The 24,523-nt window shown below is 46.2% G+C and overlaps 1 protein-coding gene across 1 annotated transcript in view; it reads right to left on the bottom strand.

Annotated features, from left to right (window-relative positions):
• Positions 1–726: 726 nt before the first annotated feature.
• LOC149354387 (uncharacterized) overlaps positions 727–24,523 on the bottom strand; it is a 35,226-nt gene continuing 11,429 nt past the window's right edge. Inside the window, exons 2-3 of the mRNA XM_089575972.1 lie at positions 10,982–11,233; positions 727–917 (exon numbers count right to left, since the gene is read on the bottom strand). Of these exons, the coding sequence (XP_089432098.1) occupies positions 727–917; positions 10,982–11,233 (443 nt within the window). The remainder of the gene's footprint in view (positions 918–10,981; positions 11,234–24,523) is intronic.

The raw sequence follows: 24,523 nt of genomic DNA, 5'->3' as shown, positions 1-24,523 counted from the left end.
GTGGCAGAAATGAGCATTCACCACTAGTACCCCGAGTGGAAGCAGCAACCAAAGCAGTGAACAACGTCTCGTAAAAGCGCTCGACTGAAAGCGAAATCTAATTTGAGGTTGGTTAATTTTGTGGAGTTTATCGTTCCAAAGCTGCATACGGGCTATCATAGGCGACGTAGCGGCGGACTCCGGATTCATTTCGACCTCGTGGGATTCTTAAATGTGCACTGACATTGCTGTGCACACGGGCGGTCTTGCACTTCACCTCCATCGAAACGTGGCTGCCATGTCCGGGATTTGACCCCGCGTCCGAGGGCTTAGCAGCCAAGCGCCGTAGCCACAAAGCCACGGCGGGTATCTTGCTTAAGAGCTCGGAAGGTTACGACTGTTCACTATTGGCACATCCAGGTGATTACACTTTAGTGAGGATTGCTGTCGTAGTAGGTGCGGCGGAATGCGAGGTAATTTGACTTTACATCATCCCTGTCTACTTGCAGAACGGCAGCACGGTAATAGCAGCGTATTTACAATGCATCAGTGTGTTCGAAACATAAGGGAAAATATTCTCCACATTGCTATACTGCGGCACAAAAAAGTTATCATCTTTCGCCAGTATAGTCCACCTCTCGTACAACAGCTCCTTGATCATACGCGAAGGCGGCAACCTCGCTTTGCGACAGCAAGCGAAGACAGACCAGGCTGGCATCATGTCACTCTCGTGTCGCAGTAAAAGCTTTAGACATTCTCACCATTGTTGTTGCCAAAGGCGACGGAGGTGTGGCCCACGACGATCCATATGGCACTGGCTAAGCGCAGCCCGTGGATGAATCGGTAGCGGTGAGAGTCTGAAGACTCATCGCCGTTCACGACCAGAAATAGTTGCACGTTCAGTATCAGAGAGAAGGCTGTCAGGTACGCCTCCAAGCCTCGGGTAGTCGGTGGCACAGATAAAAACAAGCATCAAGCACTCGGAAAAAGAAATACAACCAAAGCATGTAGCTGCGGTTAGGAGTTAAGATGAATCGGGGACTTCTGAAACTCCCGGATGAGCGTACATGTTCCCAGTTCCGACCTGCCTTATAATGTCACTTTTATCATTCCCGTAAACTGACCAACCCTCTCGGTAACCGCTTGAGATAACAGAAAGTTTTGTACTGAAAAATTCAAGCCGCTAATTTTTCTTCTGTATAGTCCTATTGAATAAGTGTTTCCTGCGCTGTGCAAAAAGCTAGTGAAATCCAGCAGGGAAGCATGGTTTAAAGGTCCCGCCCCCCTAGCGGCCACCCATCATTGGCCCCTCACATGTCCGTGTAGGTGCAGTAGCCATCAACCTGAACGAGCATCCCAAACTTTGCTTTTCTGTGCGTGTGTGCGCGGTTATCGTGCTTCCTTCGAAGCACGGAAGAGACACCAAGAAAGAAGCGGCCTTCGCAAAAAAAATTGCTCCATAGGTGATTTTACACCGACTGAGTGAAAGTTGCGCGCGTGCATCGTGTGGTGTGATTCCGTTTGGTTTGTGTAGTTTAACCTGCCGAACGGACGCAGACTGGCTGTGGAGAACGCCGTGCGAAGTGCTTCGAATGAATTTCGACACCCCGGGGGGTTTTCGGCGAGAACTGCGCAGAGCACATGGGCGTCCTCTTGCATTTCGCTTCTAACAAAATGCAGCGGCCGAGGCGAAGGGCGCCTATCCTGTGCTTTAGCCGTTAATTATTCTTGCTAATCTAATCACACTAGTGTGAAGTTGAATGTACGCCTTCTTGCTTACTGTAGTAGGCTATGAATACTGCTTAAACTACATAGTCGTCATTTCCAACTATACTTTCCGCTGTGTTCAATGGGCTTTTTGCTACTGGTAAACTCCGCCTTTCATGGCAGAGCCGCTGAGCAACATTGCTTGCTGGCTATCAATCCCAATGCAACAAGCGGGAGCTGCCAATCACAAAGAGGAAAAAAATTTATCTGTCAATGAATGCTGACAAAGCACGGCACCTGTGGTCATTTTTTTGAACCCTCAGTCCAGTGTTTCCTGGGACGCACTGTATGTTTCCAAGCCATGTTTCTTTCTTAAGCATTGTTTTAAAAAGGTAAGTTTGTCTTCGTATCGTAAGAATCTGTTGGCATTACGGCCTCAGTTAACCACTTTGTGTAATTGAAATTTTGACAGCAGTCCTTTTCTTACATACCTCCGAGTGCCGGAAATCCAACATATTACTTCTTACGGTGAAGCAAAGTAAAAGTATTCTGCAGCGAGGTGGCGAGCAAGAACGGTGCGGTAAAATATTCTCAAGCGTCCGCTAATGCTGCAGTCACAACTGCGGCGTTGTGCTCGCACAAAATTAAGTACTGCTAAATCTAGCGACATTCTGTGTAAATGACCATTGAAAAGTAGAAACATGGGCGTGAAGAGAGATTTCTCAAAATACTTTATCGTCTATTTCATTTTCCGTGTTTTTGAATCACTCCTATTGCATGCAGTTTGGCGTGTAAACGTCTTTTCGAAAATCGACATGTAACTAGCATGTTACCCTACTGTGAGACATTAAAAGGCTTAATAAGATTGTGTTCTGAAAAAGTAAAACTCTTCGCATACTTGGTGCAAAATTCGTAGTTATTCTCACCAGGAATTATTCCCTTCACCACATTTTTTTACCTTATCAAAGCGCGCACTGGACAGTTAATTACCTGTTGGTTTGTCACTGCCGCCTCTCTTTCTTCTGACGTAGTCATAGAGTGTACTGCAGATGACAGCCAGTCCGAGAAGGGCGAAATATGCGCTGCGAATTAAATGAGAAGGTCTATCAGCTATAAGCTCAGTTCTCTCAGGCAGTTGTCATTAAGGTAAAAAGAAAACCGTTCCCGGTAAAATTACCGTGGATTTTGATTCATCCAAAACAGACCGAATTTTAGAATTCAAAGTACGGAGACTTAGAAGCTATATTACCCCCCCTCCCTCCCCATAACACACACACACACTTCCTCGCCTATGCACTTTTTTTCCAACTCGATAAAATGTGCACTCAGAAAATAGTGGGCCATTTTCACAACCACAAACGGCTGCTCAAAGAGCACAACTGACTTCGAAGACCACCCTAGGCGGATCACACCTAAGTGGCCCATTTCGACATTGACATTCCATCAGCTTACAGCCCCAAGAGCTCGCGAGGATGTACGCTCAATAATATCTGTCTTTCACAGCGTACAGTATGAGTGCAGCCATTCCTGCATGCACCGTGGTGGTAAATATATTTTTAATCTTTCACTTCGCAAAACATTTGCTTCCTAGTTCATGTATACCATAACATTCTAATTTATGCGGCAGGAAGAAGCGTGCACCTTACAATAACTCTTAATATGCCAAGCTGTAACGGGAAATAAACGCAGATTTGGTAGGTACCATTGAACTAAATAACGAACATGTTCATTTTTGATATACGTCTTTTTTTCACTGTGAATTCTCACAAGGTGGCTGTAAACGCTCAAAAGCTTGTGCTACTAAATACTAAAAAGGCTAAAAATTTTACGGCTTTAAACGAAGGCCCCTTGTGATTCCTTGAGGAAACAAAACTTCCTATTGGCAGCTTTCAATTTTTTTTCAAACTCCGAAGCGTCAACGCCTCATAGACTTTCGCTCCTACGTTATGGCTAGCATGGCTATTCTTTACTGATTGTTGTGGCAATCAGTGCACTTGCGGCATGCATGTATGCACTGCATACGTTGTAAGTAGATCTTCTCAATCATGTAGGAAGATTAGTTTATTGGTTTATTGGGGTTTAATGTCCCAAAGCGACTGATGCTATGAGGGACGCCGTAGTGAAGGACTCCGGAAATTTCGATTACCTGGGGTTCTTTAACGTGCGCTGACATCGCACAGTACACGGGCCTCTAGAATTTCGCCTCCACCGAAATTCGACCGCCGTGGCCGGGATCGAACCCTTGTCTTTCGGGCCAGCAGCCGAACGCCGTAACCACTGAGCCACCGCGGCGGGTTCTCGTGTAGGAAGAATACGAAGAAAAAATTGCTTGTACTTTCAGTGATTATTATGTTCAAAAAAGGCCTGCTGTTTGTTTTCTATTACCTGCAGCAGCACCACACTCTACAATTTATACAATTTTCAGCTCGCGAGATATTTGTAAGGGCAACATTTGCCTGGAATACGTCATCAATCAAACGCGCGGCAGGTGACCGCCGGATAATTGGTATAAGGTCTCAAAATGCTTACGCGGTTTCTTCAAAGAAGGCTTTATCTTGATTTTTTTTACTTTCCTGCCCTGTAGCCATTCAGTCCACTTGTTTTCTATGCCTTCCCTCTTGATGAAGGTGTCCCTCTCCTCAGGTGACCCTGTTACGCCAAGCCCAAGGCATTATTCTCAGTACCCTAGTAATGTGCAGTCAGTGAAGCTGCTCCTTCTCCCTGTCTCGTCGTCAGCTTACTGGCAAAGGATTGGAACAGTTGACCGCAGACGGGAACATGCGCTAATGATGATATTTACCAACAGTTAATATTGGGCACTGCATCTGAATGAATTAGCAAACGAACACGTCCCAGAAGTCTCATGGTGGTATCTACAATCCTGGTATTGTTAGTCACCCACCTCGACAAAACTACTCCTGCTTCTTCGCAGCATGAAGAAAGTTGGAAATAATGTCTTTGTACTTACATGCATGCAATTTCTATGCTGCTCATTGGACGGCCACGGCTGGTGACGCAGTTTTCTACTTTTATTTCGGTCAACCCTCCTGCGACTGTTCAAAGAAAAACGAAGAAGAAGGAGAAACCACTGTCAAAACTTCCACGAGCACGGAAGGGAAAATTAAAAAAAAAAAGAAAGCCCAGCAGGAATTTTGCACAATTAGAAAAGGTCTTTCACAATATGAGACGGCCAAGAAGAAAGTCAAAATATGCTAAAGACATTAAGCGAAGTCATAAGAGAAGGCTGCCACACTCGCCTGACGAAGAGGCTGAAGAAGAAAAGCGGTTCGACGCCGCCCTAAAAAACTTGACCTAGACTGGTTCAGTGTGTGCAGCTAGCAGGATCTATGACCTGCTGTGTAATGTGCTTGGCTGGCCCTGCGAAACACTTCATGCTGGCACCTGCTCTCGGGGATGAGGTAGACCGCAAATTATTTTGATGATAAGTGCTGCCTGTGAGCGAAATAGTGAAGAAATAACTGATGTATCATGATGCGGTAAAATAGATATAGACACTTGATTTCCAAGTGGTACAAGCAGCGAGGATTCCATGCGTCCTGAAGTATGCCCTGAAACAGCGTTTTCTGGTGCATGGTGGTGATTACGCACATCTTGAGGACAGCTGCCTCGGTGGCTCAGGGGTTATGGTGCTCGGGTGCTGATCTGAAAGGTGCGGGTTCGATCTCGGCCGCATCGGTCACATTTCGGGAGGCGGAATGCTAGAGACCCATGCGATCTCGGCGCACGTTAAATAACCTAAACGAGTCTAAATTATCCGCTACCCTTTCCTACAGCGTCCATCATGGTATGAGTCAGTGTGGGACGTTAAAACAAATATACCATAAAACGACTTCAGCAGCGTGAGCGTATCTCGCAGGTCTTATCGCTCGTTCTGTTGCATTACCATGCCCGATGGTATTGGGGTTTACCTTCTCGTAGTAGCACATTGACTATGAGAGACGCCATAGTGGAGTGTTTCGGATTCATTTCAGCCATCTTGTGTTCTTTAACGTGGACTCACATTGTTCAGCACACGGAAAGTTTGTATTTCGCCTCCATCAAAACGCGGCCGACGCGGCCGGAATTATATCCCGCGACCTCCAGTTCGGCAGCCGAACGCCATCACCACTGAACCACCGCGGTGAATTTACTGTGTTGAAATACCATACCAGCGGTTCAGTGCGGTCTTACTTTCACAAGACCTTCCTTTGAACATTTTTTTTTCTCTGCTGGTCTTGCTCCAGAGAAAATGCGCCGTCTGTGCTAAAGCCAAAAAAGACCTTTCGGCGACCTAAGGGAAAAAATCGCGACGACTCGCAGGCATCTGAGTTCAAACCAGTGGTGCTGTGATTTGGAGGCTACACTCTTGACCACTACACCAAGATTGTTTTTTGTTTATTGTTTTTTGCCGCATTTATAGTGGTGAGCGAAATGTACGTGCTAGGGGAGGTAATTTTGGATTGCTGCATTGTCGTACGTGATGAGAAATAGTTTTCAGCCAGTCATTCCGGGAGCAATACCAGGAGCATCTGCAATTAATACAATTTAACTTGGAACTGACAAGCAACGGTAATTACGGAGGTTCGGAATTACCAGGTACAGAAAGGGGAATAATAATGCGCTCTGCAGATGTACAATAAGCACGTTGCTGTTGCCTGACCGTTTGTGGTTCACGGTGTTCCTTTTTTGAGTGGCTGTTTGCGTCGCCTCGAGTTTCATTCTCGATTTGATGAACTGCGATTTGTGCGACAGCGATGAAGAACCTTAAAGGTGTCGGAAATTAGGCGCCAGATAGAGCATCAGGCTGTGTGGAGCAATTAAGTGTAGTTTTGTCCCGGAATGTAGTCATAAAATTCAACTGAAAATGAGGTTTCATGTAAATACCGGCACCCCGATAAATTCGCGAAAAAATAGTGTGCTCCTTAGTAGAGCCTTAACGATAATTCCTGGAAAGTCTCAGGCTGACTGTTCATTCTGATGCGCATTATATTCAGTATGCTTGTACCTCTTCAGCAAAACTGCTCGAACTAGGACACCTTGTGATTATAGACTTCTTTTTTTTCTTAGTAAGCTAAAGTGGATACTCCATGGGCGTCATGCGGACATGAAATATATGGCACAACTGCTAATTTATGTAGGTACGCTGTGGCAAAATAATATGTGCATGATAACGAAGAGCGAGGCAGCACATTTGTATGAATGGCCAGTATCATACAAAGGTGTTTCATCGCAGATAGTGTGCTGTCTTCTAGTCCGAATTAGTGTTGTGTTATCATGTAGTTGTTGCAGCAACTAGGGGTCGCTTGCGAGGTTTTAGCCGCTTAATTTTCAAATTAGTAACTTCTGTCTCGATAGTTAGTAACCTATAAATGACTGTTTAGTGACTTGTGATGAGCATTGACTAGATACATGTTAGTATGTAGTATGATCTATACCAGCTATTGATGAGCATTCACTAGATATAGGGTAGTACGTAGTATGACCTATACCAGCTATTGAAGGACCCTACCTATACATTTAGGAGTGCAGGTCTCTGACTTTCAGATAAAACTGTGCAACTCAGCTCCCAAAAAACGCAAGTGAACATAGTAAACAATTTTCTAATTAAAGTACTCCTCATATAATGCCAAAAGTGAACGGCTTATCTCACGAGCAGTAGCAATCTTCTGAAGGTCATCTTTGCTACAGTCGTCGGTGATGCACAGGCCGAAATTTATTCCGGAAAAGCGTGGGTCATCCGAAAACTCCAGAAATTTTTCCACCTGAAAAAAAAAAAGTGCTATGAAACCCACTTTTTAATGCTCCATAATTCGAATGATAATCATAATCACATGGGAATAAGAGTGCGCCACAGCACAGCAGCATATTATTCTCGTTTGAAGAGTTAGGGCCATTTTTTCTTGTTTTGAAGGTAGGAAAGATTCCGTACAGAATACGGGCAGTGTACTGTAGAAGAAAATACCGTTTTATTATAATCTAGTATCCATCATCCTTGTGTTTTTATTAGGGTGGAGTCTTTCGCCGGGTTCTTGACTATGTTTTTAGTGGCTTTACCATTTACTTCCCACATAAATTTTGTTCGCTGATCGGAGGACTACAATAAATGCGTTTGAGAAAATGTAGATAGAAGGCAGGAAGACGACATTCTTGAGCACAAAAGACGAAATGAACAAAGGCCGAGTGGAAGCCTTAGTCCTCTAGCCAACGTTTTGACAAGAGGACTTGTCTTCGTTTGAAATGCCTTGTCCTTTTGTCGAAGCTTTGGTTAACAGACTCAGGCTGCACCTCGACCTTTGCTCATTTTTTTTTTGCTGTCAAAACAATGTTCTCGCAATTGTGCAGGCACCTCCCACTGCGGTGAAATTTTGCGCCATTTCAACTACTGTCACCCAACTATGTGGACTCGCCTCCTCGCGCCTACCTTGATATGAGATAGGAAACGATGGGTTATCTGATCACACAAGTTGAGAGATTCCGCATCGGAGCCAGGCTATTTCCTGAGCCCACTTCGCGGAAGGTAGCAGATGGTGGTTCCTCCTATAAGTTTGGCTGACAGCTATCGGAGGCGTCCTGCAACTTCTGTTTGTCTGCCATGATCGTGTTTCGACCATCGCTAAATAGTTCGTATTAAGTCCGCAAGTGGCGTTACAGTCTGCTATCTTTCGAGTTTTACCGTATTCAGATCGCCAGATTTGAGTGCTAGGCCCTAAGGGAAGTTTCGCAATTGGTATAACCAAATAGCTATCAAGCAAAGGCTCTCCATGCAGCGATTGTAATGCCCTGTCTACGCTGACTTCAGTCGGGAGCAAACAGCTGCGTTCGGAAAGCTTCACCCACGAAACGACACTGAATGATTGGGTGGCGCAAGAACTCTGGAAATCGTCGATCAAAAGCGAAATGGTGATAAATTACGGCCCTTAGTCACGTGAGGGAAGCCGCGTGAATCTTGGCCCATATCCACAAAAACTTCTTTTACGTAAGAATGCCAGTCAAACCCGCCAAGGGCCTTCAAAGCGGGAGCAGCCAAAAATGATTACCTCATCAGACACCTGCGATAATAAAATCCCTAGACTCTCTGGTGCCACCAGGTTGGCTTGACTGTAAAGAATAAACCAACCCCACTCGGGCGGTTGAACTTTCATAAACAATAAAAATGGATTAACCTTTCAAAAATTAACCCTTCCGTATTGCCCCTCGAAAAGAAGCTATAGTCAAGGCTTTATTATTTCAAGAGTGCTTCTTCCTAGACCTGAAGTGCAGTCTCATAAAGGCTAGTTATCAGCGAAATAAATGGCAGCGGCACAATTAAGTAAAAGACAAATATAATCAGGCTTATTTTCAATGGAAAATACGGAGACTCAGCGGAGTTTGAGGCAAATAATGACGAACAAATGCACACGTGGCATGAACAATACAGAGAGTAGGCTATAACTATCACCTATCCGGGATCACAGAAGTAAACAGTCGTTCACTGGTACAGTGAATACGAAGGAGTCATGTGTTCGATAGTTGCGAAATAACGAGCAAGCACAGGCGAAGTGGGGAGTTTGCATGCTTCCGGCACGAGCGAAAAAACACAAACGTCACAACTGTGTTACCCTAGGCGGAGCTGTGATCGAGCTCCATCACACGCTATTGTGTTGAGTCTCTAGCAGTGGACGAACCTGTGTATTCACACGTGCGCCAAGACAGATATATGCACGTATGCATTCGTTTCACATAAGATAGCCTGTCGTGTCGCACACTTAAAGTGTCGTAAAATGATCTTACTGCGTATCATTTGGATCCTCATTGCGCGTCATAGTACATTTTTTGTCACGTCGCACAGAATAAATATTTTAAGCAAATTGTGCAGCTTTTAGTTATCGTAGTGACTACAGTGAGGGGGCCCTCACTTTAAAATCTAGGCTACAGTGAGGGGGCCCGTCACTTTTAAATCTAGGCTACAGTGAGGGGGAAATAACAAATTGTTGTAAACATGATGTTTAAGTTTGCTTGAAGTTACACGTAATTATATATTTTTATAATTTTGTTTGCCTCCGCCGTCACCTGGAGCCGTTAGGTTAGGTTAGGTTAGGTTAGGTTAGGTTAGGTTAGGTTAGGTTAGGTTAGGTTAGGTTAGGTTAGGTTAGGTTAGGTTAGGTTAGGCGTTGAGCCGTTGACAACGTACAGTGCAAGCAGCGTCTCGCGTCACTACAGTCTTTGTGTCCCGTCACTGTAGCGCAGATTTTAAAGTGAAGGGCCCCCTCACTGTAGCGTAGATGTTAAAGTGACGGGCCTCATCACTGTAGCGTAGGTGTTACACTGACGGGCCCCCTCACTGTAGCCTAGATTTTAAAGTGACGGGCCCCGTCACTGTAGCCTAGATTTTAAAGTGACTGGCCCCCTCACTGAAGTCACTGCCTTTAGTTATTCATTTCAGAGAGGTGTAGTGATTTGAAAAGTTGTAGACCGCGCAGAAGCCTGACAGCTTTTGGCAGTTCGAGCTGCTTCAGATTTTTCTCCTCAAATGGGATACCGTCAAAAGGGCGAAATTCCTCATGTTGCGGTTAGTGCGCACTGCCTAGAGAGGTTTCTACTGGGGCTAAAGATAAAGTCACGAGGTGTACTACTTAAACGCACGAACATTCCACCCATGGAATGTTCGCCGCGTTAGGGCCATACACTTAAAGCTCATAATTAGGCGTGACAAACGTACATGTGGTAGTTTTTTTTCCTTGATTTTCTCATCGGTACCATGCCTGTTAGGTATTGAAAAATCAGCATCCACTGTGTTTTATATAGCTCCAACATGTTCAGTCTGAGCTTGATGTGCTCGCACTGCCTTTGACTCGCATGAGGGAACACTGGGGCGAAGCTATGTTCAAGGCGATCTACCACGTCCAGCATTCACGGATAAAAAAATTTGAATTACGAAACATTGTAAGGTACTGTTATGGAAGTATTGAAGTTAATGGTCCACTCTTCCTATGCGTTGCAAAATATTTCTTTTAAGGTTTTTCCATCATTCACATCCAGCAGTTAAGACTGCGATATAAAACCATTGGGGAACGTTTTTGACATCGGCAAAAACGTTAATAGCAAAAAAATGCATGCCTGACGGCGGGAGATCTGTGGATATATCACATGTTGCAGTGAAACCTTATAATGTATTAAAAAATTGTGTTCATAAACTTTTTCCTGTTGAAAGATGCTTTTGTCCAGAGCGGTTGGGCATGCGTCAGCGCAACAAGACAGCAATGAAGTTGCCACCTAGATGTTTGGCTTAAAGGACTCGGCGGAAAAAAAATAATACTGGCCGGGAATTTCGGAAGCCAATAACAAGAATAGCGCACCTTTGGATGGGACATGCTCATAGCGGGCAGAAGCGCATTGAGGAGTGACGTGTCGTTGGGTGGGAAGATGTAGACGCTGCAGTACTGTCCGCGGACCCACTCATTGCCGTTGTCGTCAAGAGCGATGGTCTCTAGGCATTCATCAAAGGCTCCAAGGTCAGCTTGAGTGCCTTGCAGCAGACCAGTCGGGTATTTCGCCGTCGCATCCAGCACTGCGTGAAATGAAGACAGGGGCCAGGCGATGATCAGCTTGGCATTAATGCATATTTTGGCAAATCAGTCCCCTTTGAACGCGGCGTAAAGTATTAAAAGATTCTAACTCTTTTACCATCCCGACCAGGTCTTACTTGATACAAGTTTCTCTTCGCCTTTAACCCAGCGTGGCATGCAGTGGGAACAGCGGCAGGCACTGGAACACTCGGTACATGCGATTTACTACAAACCTGGCGAGTACACAAAGTACTGTATTATCAAAGCATGCAAATAATGTGGCTGGTTTAACAGCTATAGAGTGCATTCTTCTCCAGAACGGCTGTGCATGACTGCAACAAGCTCGTCACTGTGTTTTGCCCACCGTCCCTTGAGCACTTGCCCGCAATACGCAATTCCAACACGCAAGTCTACATTTCAAGCTGAGGGCGCAAGCAGTCAGTGGATCGCAAAAATGGATCGGTAAAACGTCCCTGCTTCGAGCAGTGGATCAATTCGGTCTCGGCTTACCGGTGTTAGCCGTCCCTGTTAGCTTAGTTGTTAATATGACTGCCCCTGACAGGCGATGGGCCGGGGTTCGGACTCCTCACACGGACTTCTTTTTCTACTGCAAAGTTTTTGGAAAGCTGCATAGGCTTCATTGGCTGCGCTTGGGTGGATGCTAATGAATAATTACTCGCTAATGAATAATTACGGACTGTTTGAGTTTTAATAATAGAAGTGGGATACTTAACTACGTTAAAATCATGCGCCGTAGTTCCTCCGTGGTTACGACGCTCTACTACTGGGCACAATTCGACTCGAATCCGGCTAACAACTGCAGAGTGTGCAAAATGCGAAATGCAGTGTGCGAAATGCGGAATACGGTCCACTAGTGAAATTTTTGTGAAATTTATAAATAGCTGTTCGTTTTTCCGCGCTTTTTATTTGCTCTCTCGGCTTTCAAGAGGGTACTCATTAGTACTTAATAGTTCTATTTTTCCTGGTATTGTATGTGCTGCCGTAATTTATTTCGCAATAAATATGGCAGTGGTTGACCCTCGACGCAGCAGAGGAGTTTAGCTAGCGACCGCAGCACTGTCTCAAAAGCAGTGGACACTCCCTTTAGTGGCATTTGTTATAGATAATGGGGATAACATGTTACAGCTGTGTCTCAGACTGTCATTATGCAGCTTTATGTGAATGAGAGCTTATGTTCCGGGATTGACTTTGGTGTGGAAGAACAACACCTTTTTGTCTTCGCACTTTTCCATCGCCCTGGAACCTTTGCCGCAAGCAGTAAAGATTTTAAGCAAAAGTGAGATATATAACTAACTAGTCGAGTTCCCTCTCCTTCGATTCACCTAGGCTTTTCGACACGATCCCGAAGAGGCGAGCACGCCAAAATCACCATGTCGCACGTCAACTATCTTTTGCTCGCATGATATGGCGATTATCAGCGATTTTGAACACACGACAATTCCCGCTCTCAGGACAAGGCCGGCCTGCTCGCTAGATTCTCCTTCCAGTACAAAACGGCTAACGCTCTCGCTTGTCCAGCCATAATGCTCAAGACTGTGCTCTTGGCGGGCGGTCTGAATGTCCTGGATGAAGCTCTTCCGTCAGCTGGTTCGCCATTAACGGTTCGCGCCGCCTCGGAATGAGTATGATCACATGCGTGCGACTCGGAGAAGATCACTGCTACTTTGTTCTTTGCACTAATTATGCGAGAAGTAGAGCGAGCGTCATGTCCTCCCGCTTATAGTAAGGAGACGAAAGTGCTGCGCTCTGAAATCACACACGCACGAACACAGCTAGCTGTGAGGAGCAAGCGGCACCGGTGGTTTGGCATACAAGCCAACAAAGAAGCGGGTATCGCCTACTGCTCACTAGCCAGTGGGACGAGGAGGAACGAGTTTTTATTTTTTATTTTTTGTCAAGTCAGTAGAATGACTGTTATTCACAAAAGTTGCTAAATATAACTCCTGACATGTCTCCTTCGGAAAAACATAGATTTTTTTTCTGCCGATTTCCACTCTTCTTGGCTACAGTCTCTTGCTCTGCTCAAGCAACCCCTGTGGCCCTCTTGCACGCTTTTCTACTTTCTTCAGTTTGACCCGCCTTCGCTGTTTTGGAAGGCCGAAGCATTACGGACCTATATGGTCTCTAGCGGCCTCATGTTCTGGGGTCTGTGAGCCTGACAGAAGAATAATCAAGCTTATGGTCTACCGTTTTCTTGTGGCAATGTTTTCGGAGTGCGATCAGCGCTGTCTAAAAGCCTTTCCCTTGAAGACTGCCACCTCATGGAAAAGACAGCCGACAGCTTATCAATACTATAAACAGCACGTCTACTGCGCTCAAAATCAGCTGCAGCACAGTAGCGGTGGCTGCAGATCACTTCATGAAGCATTGACAGCTTAGCGCTGCTGGAAATTTGCGCACTCACCCCTTGATCCAAAGAACGATGTATGCTCACTGTTGCGCAACTTTGGTCCTCTATATAAGGGAATATTATTTTACTATCCAGAGGATTACTCAGCAGGTTCATTCCGAAAGTCTGAAAGTCATATTGAGCGGGATTACCTCTTGGCACTTTTAAAGCGCAGCTCTTAGGCGCCCGTTCTTGGCTTGCGCGCCCTCGTCGTTGTCGGCGTTATCGGCAAAGCGACCGCAAAGCGAAGAGCACTGCGATCCAGCAGAGTTATAACAAAGCGAAGAGCATGGTAAGAATGAAAGTAAGGGGACAAAATTGGTCTTGTGGAAATGAAAGGCGCAGTAACTGTCTCAGTGCTCTGTGGACAGCTGAACCATGCCGGTAGGGGGGAAGGAAGAAAAAAAAGGAAGAGGTGCCGTAGGGAAGGAATGGGGAATAATTTCGACTACCTGGGGATCTTTAAGGTGCACAGACATCGCACTGCACACGGACACCTTGTGTGTTTGTGCCTCCGAACCCGCCTACTCCAGCTCAGTAGCAGAGCGCCCAAACAACTCAGCCTATGCTGAGGGTACGTAAGGCGACAAAGAAGGGAGGGTGAGAGTGAAAAGGTGGAGGAGGGGGTAGCGGTGGTACAGAGAACTGCGGGAGGGAAAACGTGGAAAGCGGAGGAGCAGGTACGGCGGTGGCAGACGAGAGGGGTCACGCTAAGCTTGCGCCACATTTTGTGTAATGACTTCCTACACGCGTTTGCAAATGGTTTGGTTTGGTTTATGGAGTTTAACGTCCCACAGCGACTCAGGCTATGAGAGACACTGTAGTGAAGGGCTCCGGAAATTTCGACCACCTGGGGTTCTTTAGCGTGCACTGACATCGCACATTACACGGGCCTCTAGAATTTCGCCTCCATCGAAATTCGACCGCCGCGGCCCGGATCGAGCCCACGTCTTTCGGGTCAGCAGCCGAGCGCCGTAACCACTGAGCCACCGCGGCGGCTCGTTTGCAAATGGCCGTCATGCTTCAAACGTGCACCGCAACCACCACTGTATAAGGCACAGGGGTGGATGCGCGAGAACAGCTAGACACTCCCTCAAACTCTCCGTTACAGGTGGCACATGTTGGAGTATTTATGAAAAACGACGCACTGCCCTCACCAACAGATGCGATTCTTTGAGTAAAAATTCTGATTCACCCACGTGCGTGGTTGACTATGTTCGAATCGCTGTAAGACCTGCGACAAAACTGCAAGTCGCAACTGGAGTCGCCGTGAATCGGCAGTCGAACCGCCAATCAGAGCCTATAATGGCGTCTATTGGGGAGGGGGCGGGGGGGGCGTTTCTGCCTTTTACCATGAGAACGAGCACGCGCTACTATGAGTGTTCGGGCCACGCGCCTCGTGGCCTACTCCAAACCAAGACGCGTACTTTGTGGCTTCAGAGCTCCTGCTTGAAGCAGTCAGACAAACACGTTGCAACGCGTTCTCGCAGGGAGCAGCAAACGCGGGAGAGGACGCCGAAGCCGGCAAAGGGTTGCACGGCGCCCCTCTACACCACTGAGGAGCGCTCGTTCAGTGCGATCGTTAGGGGGTCTTACACGTTAAAGCGGCAATGCTTCGCATTTTACTCTTAAGGGTAGGGGTACCTTAAGCGTCGTCCATGTTTTCCGCCTCAATACATCGCAGAATCAAGCTCCGCTCAAATTTCGCATTAGGAAATAACCTAAACATAGGGCAATTTTTATGTCTGCAGCCAAAAGCAATTGTAAATAACCTACTTGCTAATCACATACCACAGCCTGGCTAGCGCGTCTTCACTGCGAGTTTATCAACGTGGGTTTGCTGTGTGTATGTAAGTGCGTGTGTACGTGTCATACATACCACGCAGAGGCAGATTAATCTTCACTCATACGATGACAAACTGCGGACTCGTGGCTCGTGCGGCAGCTCGTTGTTCATTTTTCTGCTTCGCGTGGAGCTGCCGCGATGCCTCGCCAGCTTTGCGCTTCAGCTTCAGTTCCCCTTCAAGTGAGGGAACACGCTTCGCCTGAGGCATCCTGTGTACTGATTTTCTTCCACACGGGCAGCAAATTTTAATGCCATATTTTTTTTCCGTGCGCTGACGCGCTGTAATTCTATTCTTGACCTTGTTGCTGCAGCTTTATAGTTCGTACTAGCCTGTGTTCGTGCCAACGGCTGTGCCCGTGAGTGCCGTTACACATTTAAGCTGCAGTTACCTCTCATTATTTCCCCTATCCTACTGCTTTCATCCCATAGAGTGGTTGGCTGTGCTCGCAGTCGTGAAATTGCCAGCGGGCCTTAACGGAGCAAGCGCTCTCTTTCACTGTGCTTTAGTACTGGCCTTGAATAAAGTTTTTTCCTCCTCACAGTCTTTGAACGACGGCCTCAGACCTTTCCGCAGCAACGGAGGTACCTACAACTGCCTGTCGCCAGAAAAAAAGACGCCAGGTATGAAAGATGTGCAAAAGAATCGCAGTCGAAGCCATTTAAGGGTATGATAGTTTTGCATGCACTTAGGGGGCGTTATGCAGTGGAGCTATACATTTGGCAAGCTTGCGAAAAGAAAAACTGTTGTCATCTGAACCCGGCCGATATTGGTGGTCATATTTATTCGCTCTAGTTACTTCACTGCCATTCCTTTTTCTCAGCGTTTATTCCTGCGTATAATGAGTTCCCTTGTTGTACATATCATATTATATCTTACCGTGTCTTCTGTAGGGCATATCCCGTTAGTTTGCACTACTTAGCAACAGCCGTTAAACGTTCAAGTTTTTTTCTTTCATATTCACTATCTTCGGGCAAAAATTTTGCCATTCGAAAAATTGTAAGATACCGTTATGGGAATATTGAATCTAATGGTCTATTCTTCTTACATGCAGTAAAATCTTTCTTTTAAAGTGTTTCCATCGATCACATCGAACAGTTAAGATTGCCATACGATACCAATGGGGAACGTTTTAACGACAGCAAAAACGTTAATCGAAAAAACAATGCAAGACTACCGCCGAGTGAGCTGCGCATATATTTAATGCTACAGTAAAACCGTTCACAATATGAAAAAAAATGAGTTCATCAACAGTTTCCTGCTCAAAAATTGTTTTTGTCCAGAATAGTAGGGAAAACCGAGGCACGCTACTGATACTGTAAGCCTAGAACGTGTAAGCCACGTGTGGTGCCTGGTGGAAATTTTTCCTCGTGGGTCGTGAAGGGTAAATAGCTGCGAAGAGATAAGGTGTATGCATGCTTGGAGTGCGTTTAATATTTTTCCGCCCGCTGGACGTTTCCATGTTTTGGAATAAAGCCTGGACGTTGTCTTTCTGCTTTTTTTACTAAATAAGAACTCTGCGGGTTCGGAGGAGGCGGATTTCGCTGCCGCATGTGTTTTTATTGTGCCGTCTGTAGTTCAGATTGGCACGCGTGAACAGGTGCATTCTATATTAATTAAGAGCGATGAAGTTGGTTAGGCGAAAATATGGCGAGTGCAGTGGAAAGCTGCATGTAGCTCGAATACCCATGTCGGTAATAAGCGGCGAAAGGAAAGCTGTCACCAATGATAGGCCAGCAGGCAACGCTAGTTGAATACATTGGACCTGCTGATTGAGAAGCTGAGGGCAAGACGGACCAAAGGCCTTCAAGAGAACACAGGCTAAATACAATTGAGCAAAACCTGGCCAGCTAGTGTCGCTATATTGATTAAAAGCAGCGGAGGCGCCACGGGTGAAGCTGCGACAAGGTCTCCCGATGTGGTAGAAGGGGAGGAAGACTGGGGCACTCCTCTGCAAGTTAAACAACAGTGTTGAACAACAACAACAAGTTAAACAACAGTAAGGCGAACCAGGTGACGATTACATGATGGAGAAGGGGGTGGGATAAAACCAAGTGATGCCTAAGGAAGCAGACGCGGACGTTCTGATATGAGGAGGATGTCCTGCCTTTCCCGTGTTCAGAAAGCAGTGTCAGCTGCAAGCGGTGAAATCAGGAGTCTGAGGCACCAAAAGGAAGTTCGTGGTAGTGGGTGGGCACAGAAAATTGTCAGCAGCAGGGCGCCAGGACCGGTTCCACCGATGTGGCATTCATTTCAACCGTGAGATGGGAGGAGCAATAGGATAATGAGTGGTAGGTTGGGAAGCACATTTTTTAAAACATTTTTTATGGGTGTGGCAAAGTGCCCAGAAAAGGAGCGAAGTTGGCTCCCGGCAGCCGCCGGCATCCACGGACCCCGTGATGCTTCCCGTTCTGAGTATACAAGGGGGCCGGAGGCCCTATGCAGAAGCACTGGGACAAACAGAGCAAGAAAGTTAGGCGCAAAAGACAAGGAAGAAACAGAATAAGAAGCGTAAAATCAGTAATATAGCGTATATGAGCATACATGGGCATATAAAGTCATTAAAATGGCTTGAAATATACTAACACTAAGAAGGAAAGCTTACAGCAATATATTCTTTCACGGGAAGGCATGTCATAAACCTTGATAATAGTAACACATACTACCCTGCTCAAAAAAGTTCTATGATGCAATAAACTCATACAGTTTATCATACAAATATCATAGACTTACCATACAAATCATAGAAAACTATCATTCAATGTCATACATTTCTGTAAAATCATACATTCATCATAGAGATATCATAGAATATCATACGAATTGTATGATATATCATACAGATTGTATGATATTCTATGATGAATGATCTATGAGGTTTTTGCATCATAAAACTTTTTTTCAGCAGGGTAGGAAGGGGTGGAACAGGCAAACAGAGGACCACAACGGCGGAGGTATGGTAATGGTGACTAGGAATGGGGTTAAAAGAGCGGTTAGAAAACAGGCTGCGGTGCATCTGTGGATAAGATAAAATACTATAGGCAGGAAAGATCTAATACGTGTAAAGTGCCTTCGGCCCGGTCACCAGAAAAAGCGAAAAGTAAGAGATGGATGTCAAGCACAAATATGCGCTGTATATGTATATGTGTGTGTATGTGCGCCACCGCTACAAGAGAAGACGCCCCTCTCCCGAAAGCGGGGCGGGTCTCGAACGAAAAACTGGGAAGGAACAGACAACGAAAACAAGAATGAGACCGGAGGAACCTCAAAAAGGGGAGATAAGGAAAGCGCCCCGGCAGAGGACCAGCGGAGGGGGCGCGGCGAAGCAGTGGATGCCTCTATGTAGCGGCATCAAGGCACCCAAGTGGCTGGTGCTTTAAGCGAGGAGAGAAGCATCACTCGAGGTTCGGCCACGACGCGATGAAGGCCACTCCTTCAGTTATCCGCCTTTCTTTTAAATAAATAACATTAGGTTTAACCGACAAAAAACGGAGTTCGTATTTTCTTTTGATTGATCATCTCACTCACCCGATCCGGTCTTTAACAATTGGTATGAGCCAACACTGTGTTTACAAACAAAGCGGTGATTTCGTGGAAAGCGGACATGACTGAGAGTTAAAAGTAGGCTTAACGCCCATAGGAACACACGGAGGCAAAAGTTTTAAAAGCAGTTTTCTTATTTCACAGTGCACATATGGTGTCGTCCTTTCGTAAAGAACAACGAAATTCATCCTAGCTAGAACAGGTTCTGAAAGTATGAAGCGTCATTTTGTAGCGGATGTATTTTTAAAACACCTACGCATGGGAGTGACTTCCGGCTGAGGGTACGGCAACAAGAGTGCAGCCCATAGGCACAGATTTAAGCAAAACTTTCAGAAATATATTTCACAGCGTACAAATGAAGGAGGCCTTTGGCACGGTATTTCGAAGCTCTGTTTGTAAAACGCTATGATAAATGTGGGTTGTGAAGCCAGACGTAGCCTTAAAATGCGTTCTGTCTGCTGGGAAAAAATGAGAATTGGTATTGAGAGAAGGAAATGACGCAGTAACTGTCTCACATATCTCGGTGGACACCCGAACCGCATCGTAAGGGAATGGATAAAGGAGAGAGTGAAAGATGAAAAGAAGAAAGAGGTGCCTTAGCAGAGGTCTCCGGGATTATTTCTACCACTTGAGGATCCTTAACCAGCTCTGACGTTGCACAGCACACGGGCACCTTTTTCGGTTTCGCCTCCATCGAAACGCGGCCGCCGCGGTCGGGTTCGCACCCGGGTACTTTGGTTCAGTAGACGAGCACCTCAACCACTGAACCACCGCGGCGGGTCTGTCTGTTCGGTGTTCCTCGAAATCGGTCAAGCTTCTCGTGTAGTCTGACATTTCTTAAAACAGATGCTTGGGCAAGTTGGTAACTCATTTTCACCGGAACGGCGCGCACTAAGACACGGACAAGAAGGGAGACACGACACACACGAGCGCTGCGCTCGTGTGTGTCGTGTCTCCCTTCTTGTCCGTGTCTTAGTGCGCGCCGTTCCGCTGACATTTCTGCCGCGCACGCTTCATTTCCTCGCAGGTCAACATTGAAGACAGCCCTCAAAAAGCCCGATAAACAAAGCGCGCCCTGTACCGTGATTGCACACATAGGAGGCAGCCGGCGTGTCATCTGCAGCATCGTCTGCTGCAGATCGAGGTTCTCTTTCGGGCGCTTGCCGCGGCATTTGAGAACTGCCTTGTCAGGCAATGCTGCCTAGGATATCTAGTTTGAGCGACTGTATTAGCGAGCAAATGCAGCGCACGCGGCAGGATGTCGGACTACAAGAGAAGCTTGCGCAATTTGGGGAAACACCCAGCGGATAGAGAGCTCTTTGAGGGCATGTCCGGCTTCGGAAAACACATTTATCGTGGCGTTTTACGAAGAGAGCTTTGAAATGGCGTGCCATACTTAGTCACACTTTTCTTCAAAGCACTCACCGACTGTTAACGAACAGCCGCTTTCATGGGTACTCTGGAAAACAAGAAAATATTTGTGAACGTTTTGTTACATGCGTTTCAACGGGCCGCGCTTCCATTCCGTACCATCATCCGGGAGTCAATCCCATACGTTGCTGGTAACGGGGTGGATTCCAAGAGAAGGCAAGCGCAGCAGGGGGCGGCAGGAAGTTAGCTAGGCGGATGAGATTAAAGAGTTCGAGGGGATACGGTGGCCGCAACTGGCAAAGGACAGGGTTAATTGCACAGACATGGGAAAGGCCTTCGCCCTGCAGTGGGCGGAGTCAGGCTGATGATGATGACCATGATGATGCCTTCGAAATGACGCTTCGTGATTTCATGATCTGTTCTAGAATGAACGTAGTTACTCTTCACGAAGGGACGACATCTTAGTTGCGCTGTGAAATCAGAAAACTGCTTTCAAATCTTTTTCTTTGATATATTGCTATGGGTTCTAAGCCTACTTTTAACCCCCAAGCTTTACCCCTGTCGTCCCAGCAGTCGACAGCAGGTCCACCGCATCAGGCTTACGTTACAGACCGGTGTTGGCTTATAGAGAAAGCTCACGCACAATTAGGTGATCGTACAGAGAATACGGCCGAAAGGGTGATGGGCACAAGCGTGCGCCCCAACCTAATTATATTAAAGAGACGATTGAAATGTCAGGGACTCAATTCTTGCAATTTTGGCACTTACCGCTCTATAATAGCATACCCTACGGGTTATTGTCGGAAACTATGCAAAAGTATGATTGTCATGAAAAGGCGCGAAGCAGGGATGAATATTACAGGACGTCCCCGTAAGACCAACTTGAAACATTCAAGTTGCACGAGAGAAATGAATTCAGAACACACGGGCCAATGATGAAATGGAGTATCGAAGGACATTAACATATTAGCTAAATTGTCTAAAAATTTATGAATAAAAAGCCTGAAACAAATCACAGAAATATAAAAAAGTGTAATCGAAAACGCAGGGGTACATCGCTTACTGGCTAGAACTCAGAGATGGGCTAAAGATAATCCGCTAAACTGCCGACTCCTGAAGGCAATTAACCATTCATGTAGCCACCAAGCAGATTTGGGAGATATTGAAAAAAATATTACATACTATTTAAAAAAGAGGTGCGGTATATAATATATGATAACCCGTCGTGAGGTGGCAGATATCCAAAGAGATATTAAACGTGCCGCTCGGCAGCTACGAAATCATAGTAATATGATGCACAGTCCATTGCATGCTAGATGACGAGAATAACTTATTTAGAGAACGAAGCAGCCGTGCAGTTTATTTGAGAACAATTGGAGAAGCCTTCAGTGTGTTCAGAGACGCTACTAAGAGAGAGCAATTAACTTAATTTATTCGCAATATTAAGCCCCGAGAAAGTCTGTTACATGTCGTATTAGCGCCATCTGGTCGCTCCGTTGTGCTGACGCCAGCCATGCACTCCAGAAGGCGGAGGAGTGAGAAAAATGGAAGGTAGGTTCTAATAGGGAGGGAGCAAGAGAGGAGACGGTGTTCTAAGTTCGCTTATATATGGGGACAGGGTATCGGTGCACGAAGGTTATAAGCGGGGATCCGATGGTAAAAGTAGAGACGGGAACAGGTGGTCAGGCTGTTCATATTTTACAAAGGGTATGTGAGGTCACATACATTGAGGTTAGGGTGGGGCTCAGAGAAGTTGGTTAGGCACAGCTCAAATTGCTTGTAATTGTTACGGACAGTGCGTTTGTGCGGACAGTGAAAACAGTGTGCCTGATACAAAACCAGAATGAAAAGATAATAGCATCAAATACTGTAGGAATCACTGTAACGTTAGTATAGCGTAGAATAACAAATTTGTATGTCCTTCGGCGATTACACTAATGCAAGCTGGAAAGAACCAACTACAGGGTTGAGCCGAAGAAACCGGGTTTTAAAGAAAATTTGGAAGGGATTAACATAGTGCTGTGCCCTAGAAATGTTTGCTGTAGCCCAATGTGTTGCAACTGCCGACACTCAGAAACTACCCTTATGATTATCAATGACATTTTAAAGGGGCTCTGAAACACATTCTGAGGAGAGCCCATTAACTCGCTCAATCACTACATTGTGTTGTCATAAACATCTGGCCAAATTATACACTTTTTTTTTTAGATAAACCACAATCGCCTGCGGATGTTGGCGCGGCCTTTCCGGCGATTTTTTCATACTCGCACCCGCCTCCGTCACACGCTCCTTAGTATGCCGGTCAAGAGATGGCTGTTGGTTAGGCTCTTTCAGACGTCAAGCAGCTACCATGGCTACGGACAGTAATCCTAGTTGCTCCGGTGAAGCAGGAAGCTTCGCCCTCGGGGAATTTCCTTGCGCGTCGGTGGTGGGGCCGGCGGATGAGCGCCGGCATTTCAGCTTGCGGAAAGGGAAGAGATGTGAGGGAAGGCGACAGACGATAAAATTCAAATTTTGACTGCAGATAACTCCCCTTCTACAAAGCGCTTTAAAAAACTTCTTCCCGGAGGTTATTCGTCAATTAACGTTCTTTCACATCCCAAGCGTACCGCAATTTTTGTAGCAAAAGCTACATTTGCCACAAACTTGCGATTTCGCTGTGGCGGTGCTCCGAGGAGGCACAGAAACCGACCTTGAGCCGTTGCCTAGCAACCGCTGCAGCTGGTGAACGCCGCGCGCTCGCCGCGCCATCTGGCATTGGACCTCTTCGATTATCTGCCTCTGGCAGCCCGCGGGTTGCCAGGCGCTCGATTTTCTCGGGTTGCTCCGCCCACTTCCGGTGGCTGCCCGGAACGCGTTCGTTTTTCTCTGGCTGGGCGATTTCGGGCTGCCAGCCGGCGGCCAGACTCGCCAGGACGATTTTGTGCTGGCAGCGCTCGGGCAGCTAGCAGACGACAGAGAGGTGTAAGGTAGCGGGAAGCTCGCGCGGCCAGTTTTATAAGGACTAGAAGGACCGCGGTTCTTCACGCGATGTTTTGCGCGATACAGGCATTTGTTTCGTCTAGGCCACGGTGCATATCGACTGTATCGCCTGCAATGGCACCTTTTGCGGTAGTTCTAGCAGTTTATTGATATGTTTTTCGTGCGTATGCGCGATCATATTTCGATCGTCTCACCACCTCGCAAGCACAATTGCTCGCTTCATCTGATTCACAAAATATTTCGGCTGTTAATTTCGTGCGCTCGGCTGATATTGCGACGGTGTTCGAGGCCTTTCACGAGAGCAGCCGGATTCCAGTTCCGAGTACGCGTTCAGACGCGCACATACAGGGTGTTTCATCTAAGACTTTCTGCAATTTTTAAAAATAACCTATTTGAATTAGATGCGCGCTTTTTCTGGCATAGCATTGTCAGTGGTGTAGTAAATCATAATGCAGCTAAGACGTGCTAACTAGCAGGATTGTTAACCAATATTTAATAGTTAACTTTTAAACTATTACCGTTTGGCTCCTTAATTATTTAGAGGCATGTAGTCCACCGTAAGTAATACCCATATCAGTTTTTAGAATTTCGAAAACGCGGTTACCCTTGGCGCTGTGGCCCAACAAATTTCGCCTAGATCGCGCCAAAACACATGCGGTTTGAGAACCTTGCAGGCAAAGCAACCTCTCCAGTGAACCTAACTCGTCGAGATAGCCAAAATTTGTTGGGCCACAGCGCCGAGGATAATCGCGTTCTCGAAATTCTAAAAACGGATATCGACATTACGTACGGTGGGCTACATGCCTCTCAATAATTAAGGAGCCCAACGGTAATAGTTTAAAAGTTAACTATTAAATATTGGTTAACAAGCCTGCTAGTTAGCACGTCTTAGCTGCATTATAATGTACTACACCACTGGCAATGCTATGCCAGAAAAAGCGCGCATCTAATTCAAATAGCTTACTTTTAAAAATTGCAGAAAGTCTTAGGTGAAACACCCTGTATATGCATGTGCTGAACGTGTTTTACGAAGTGTTGGTTGAGCGCGATACGGGAGCGTATATATGGTCTTCATTGCGTTTGGCGCAGTGCAAAAGTGGAGATGCTTTGAAAAACGCTTGACTGAAACCTGTCCTTTATTA

Source organism: Amblyomma mixtum, chromosome 3 (genome assembly GCF_055824585.1).
Source record: "Amblyomma mixtum isolate Tamu chromosome 3, ASM5582458v1, whole genome shotgun sequence".
Lineage (NCBI taxonomy): Eukaryota > Metazoa > Arthropoda > Arachnida > Ixodida > Ixodidae > Amblyomma > Amblyomma mixtum.
The sequence above is the reverse complement of the archived record's forward strand: the minus strand, read 5'-3'. Positions and strand labels throughout refer to the sequence as shown.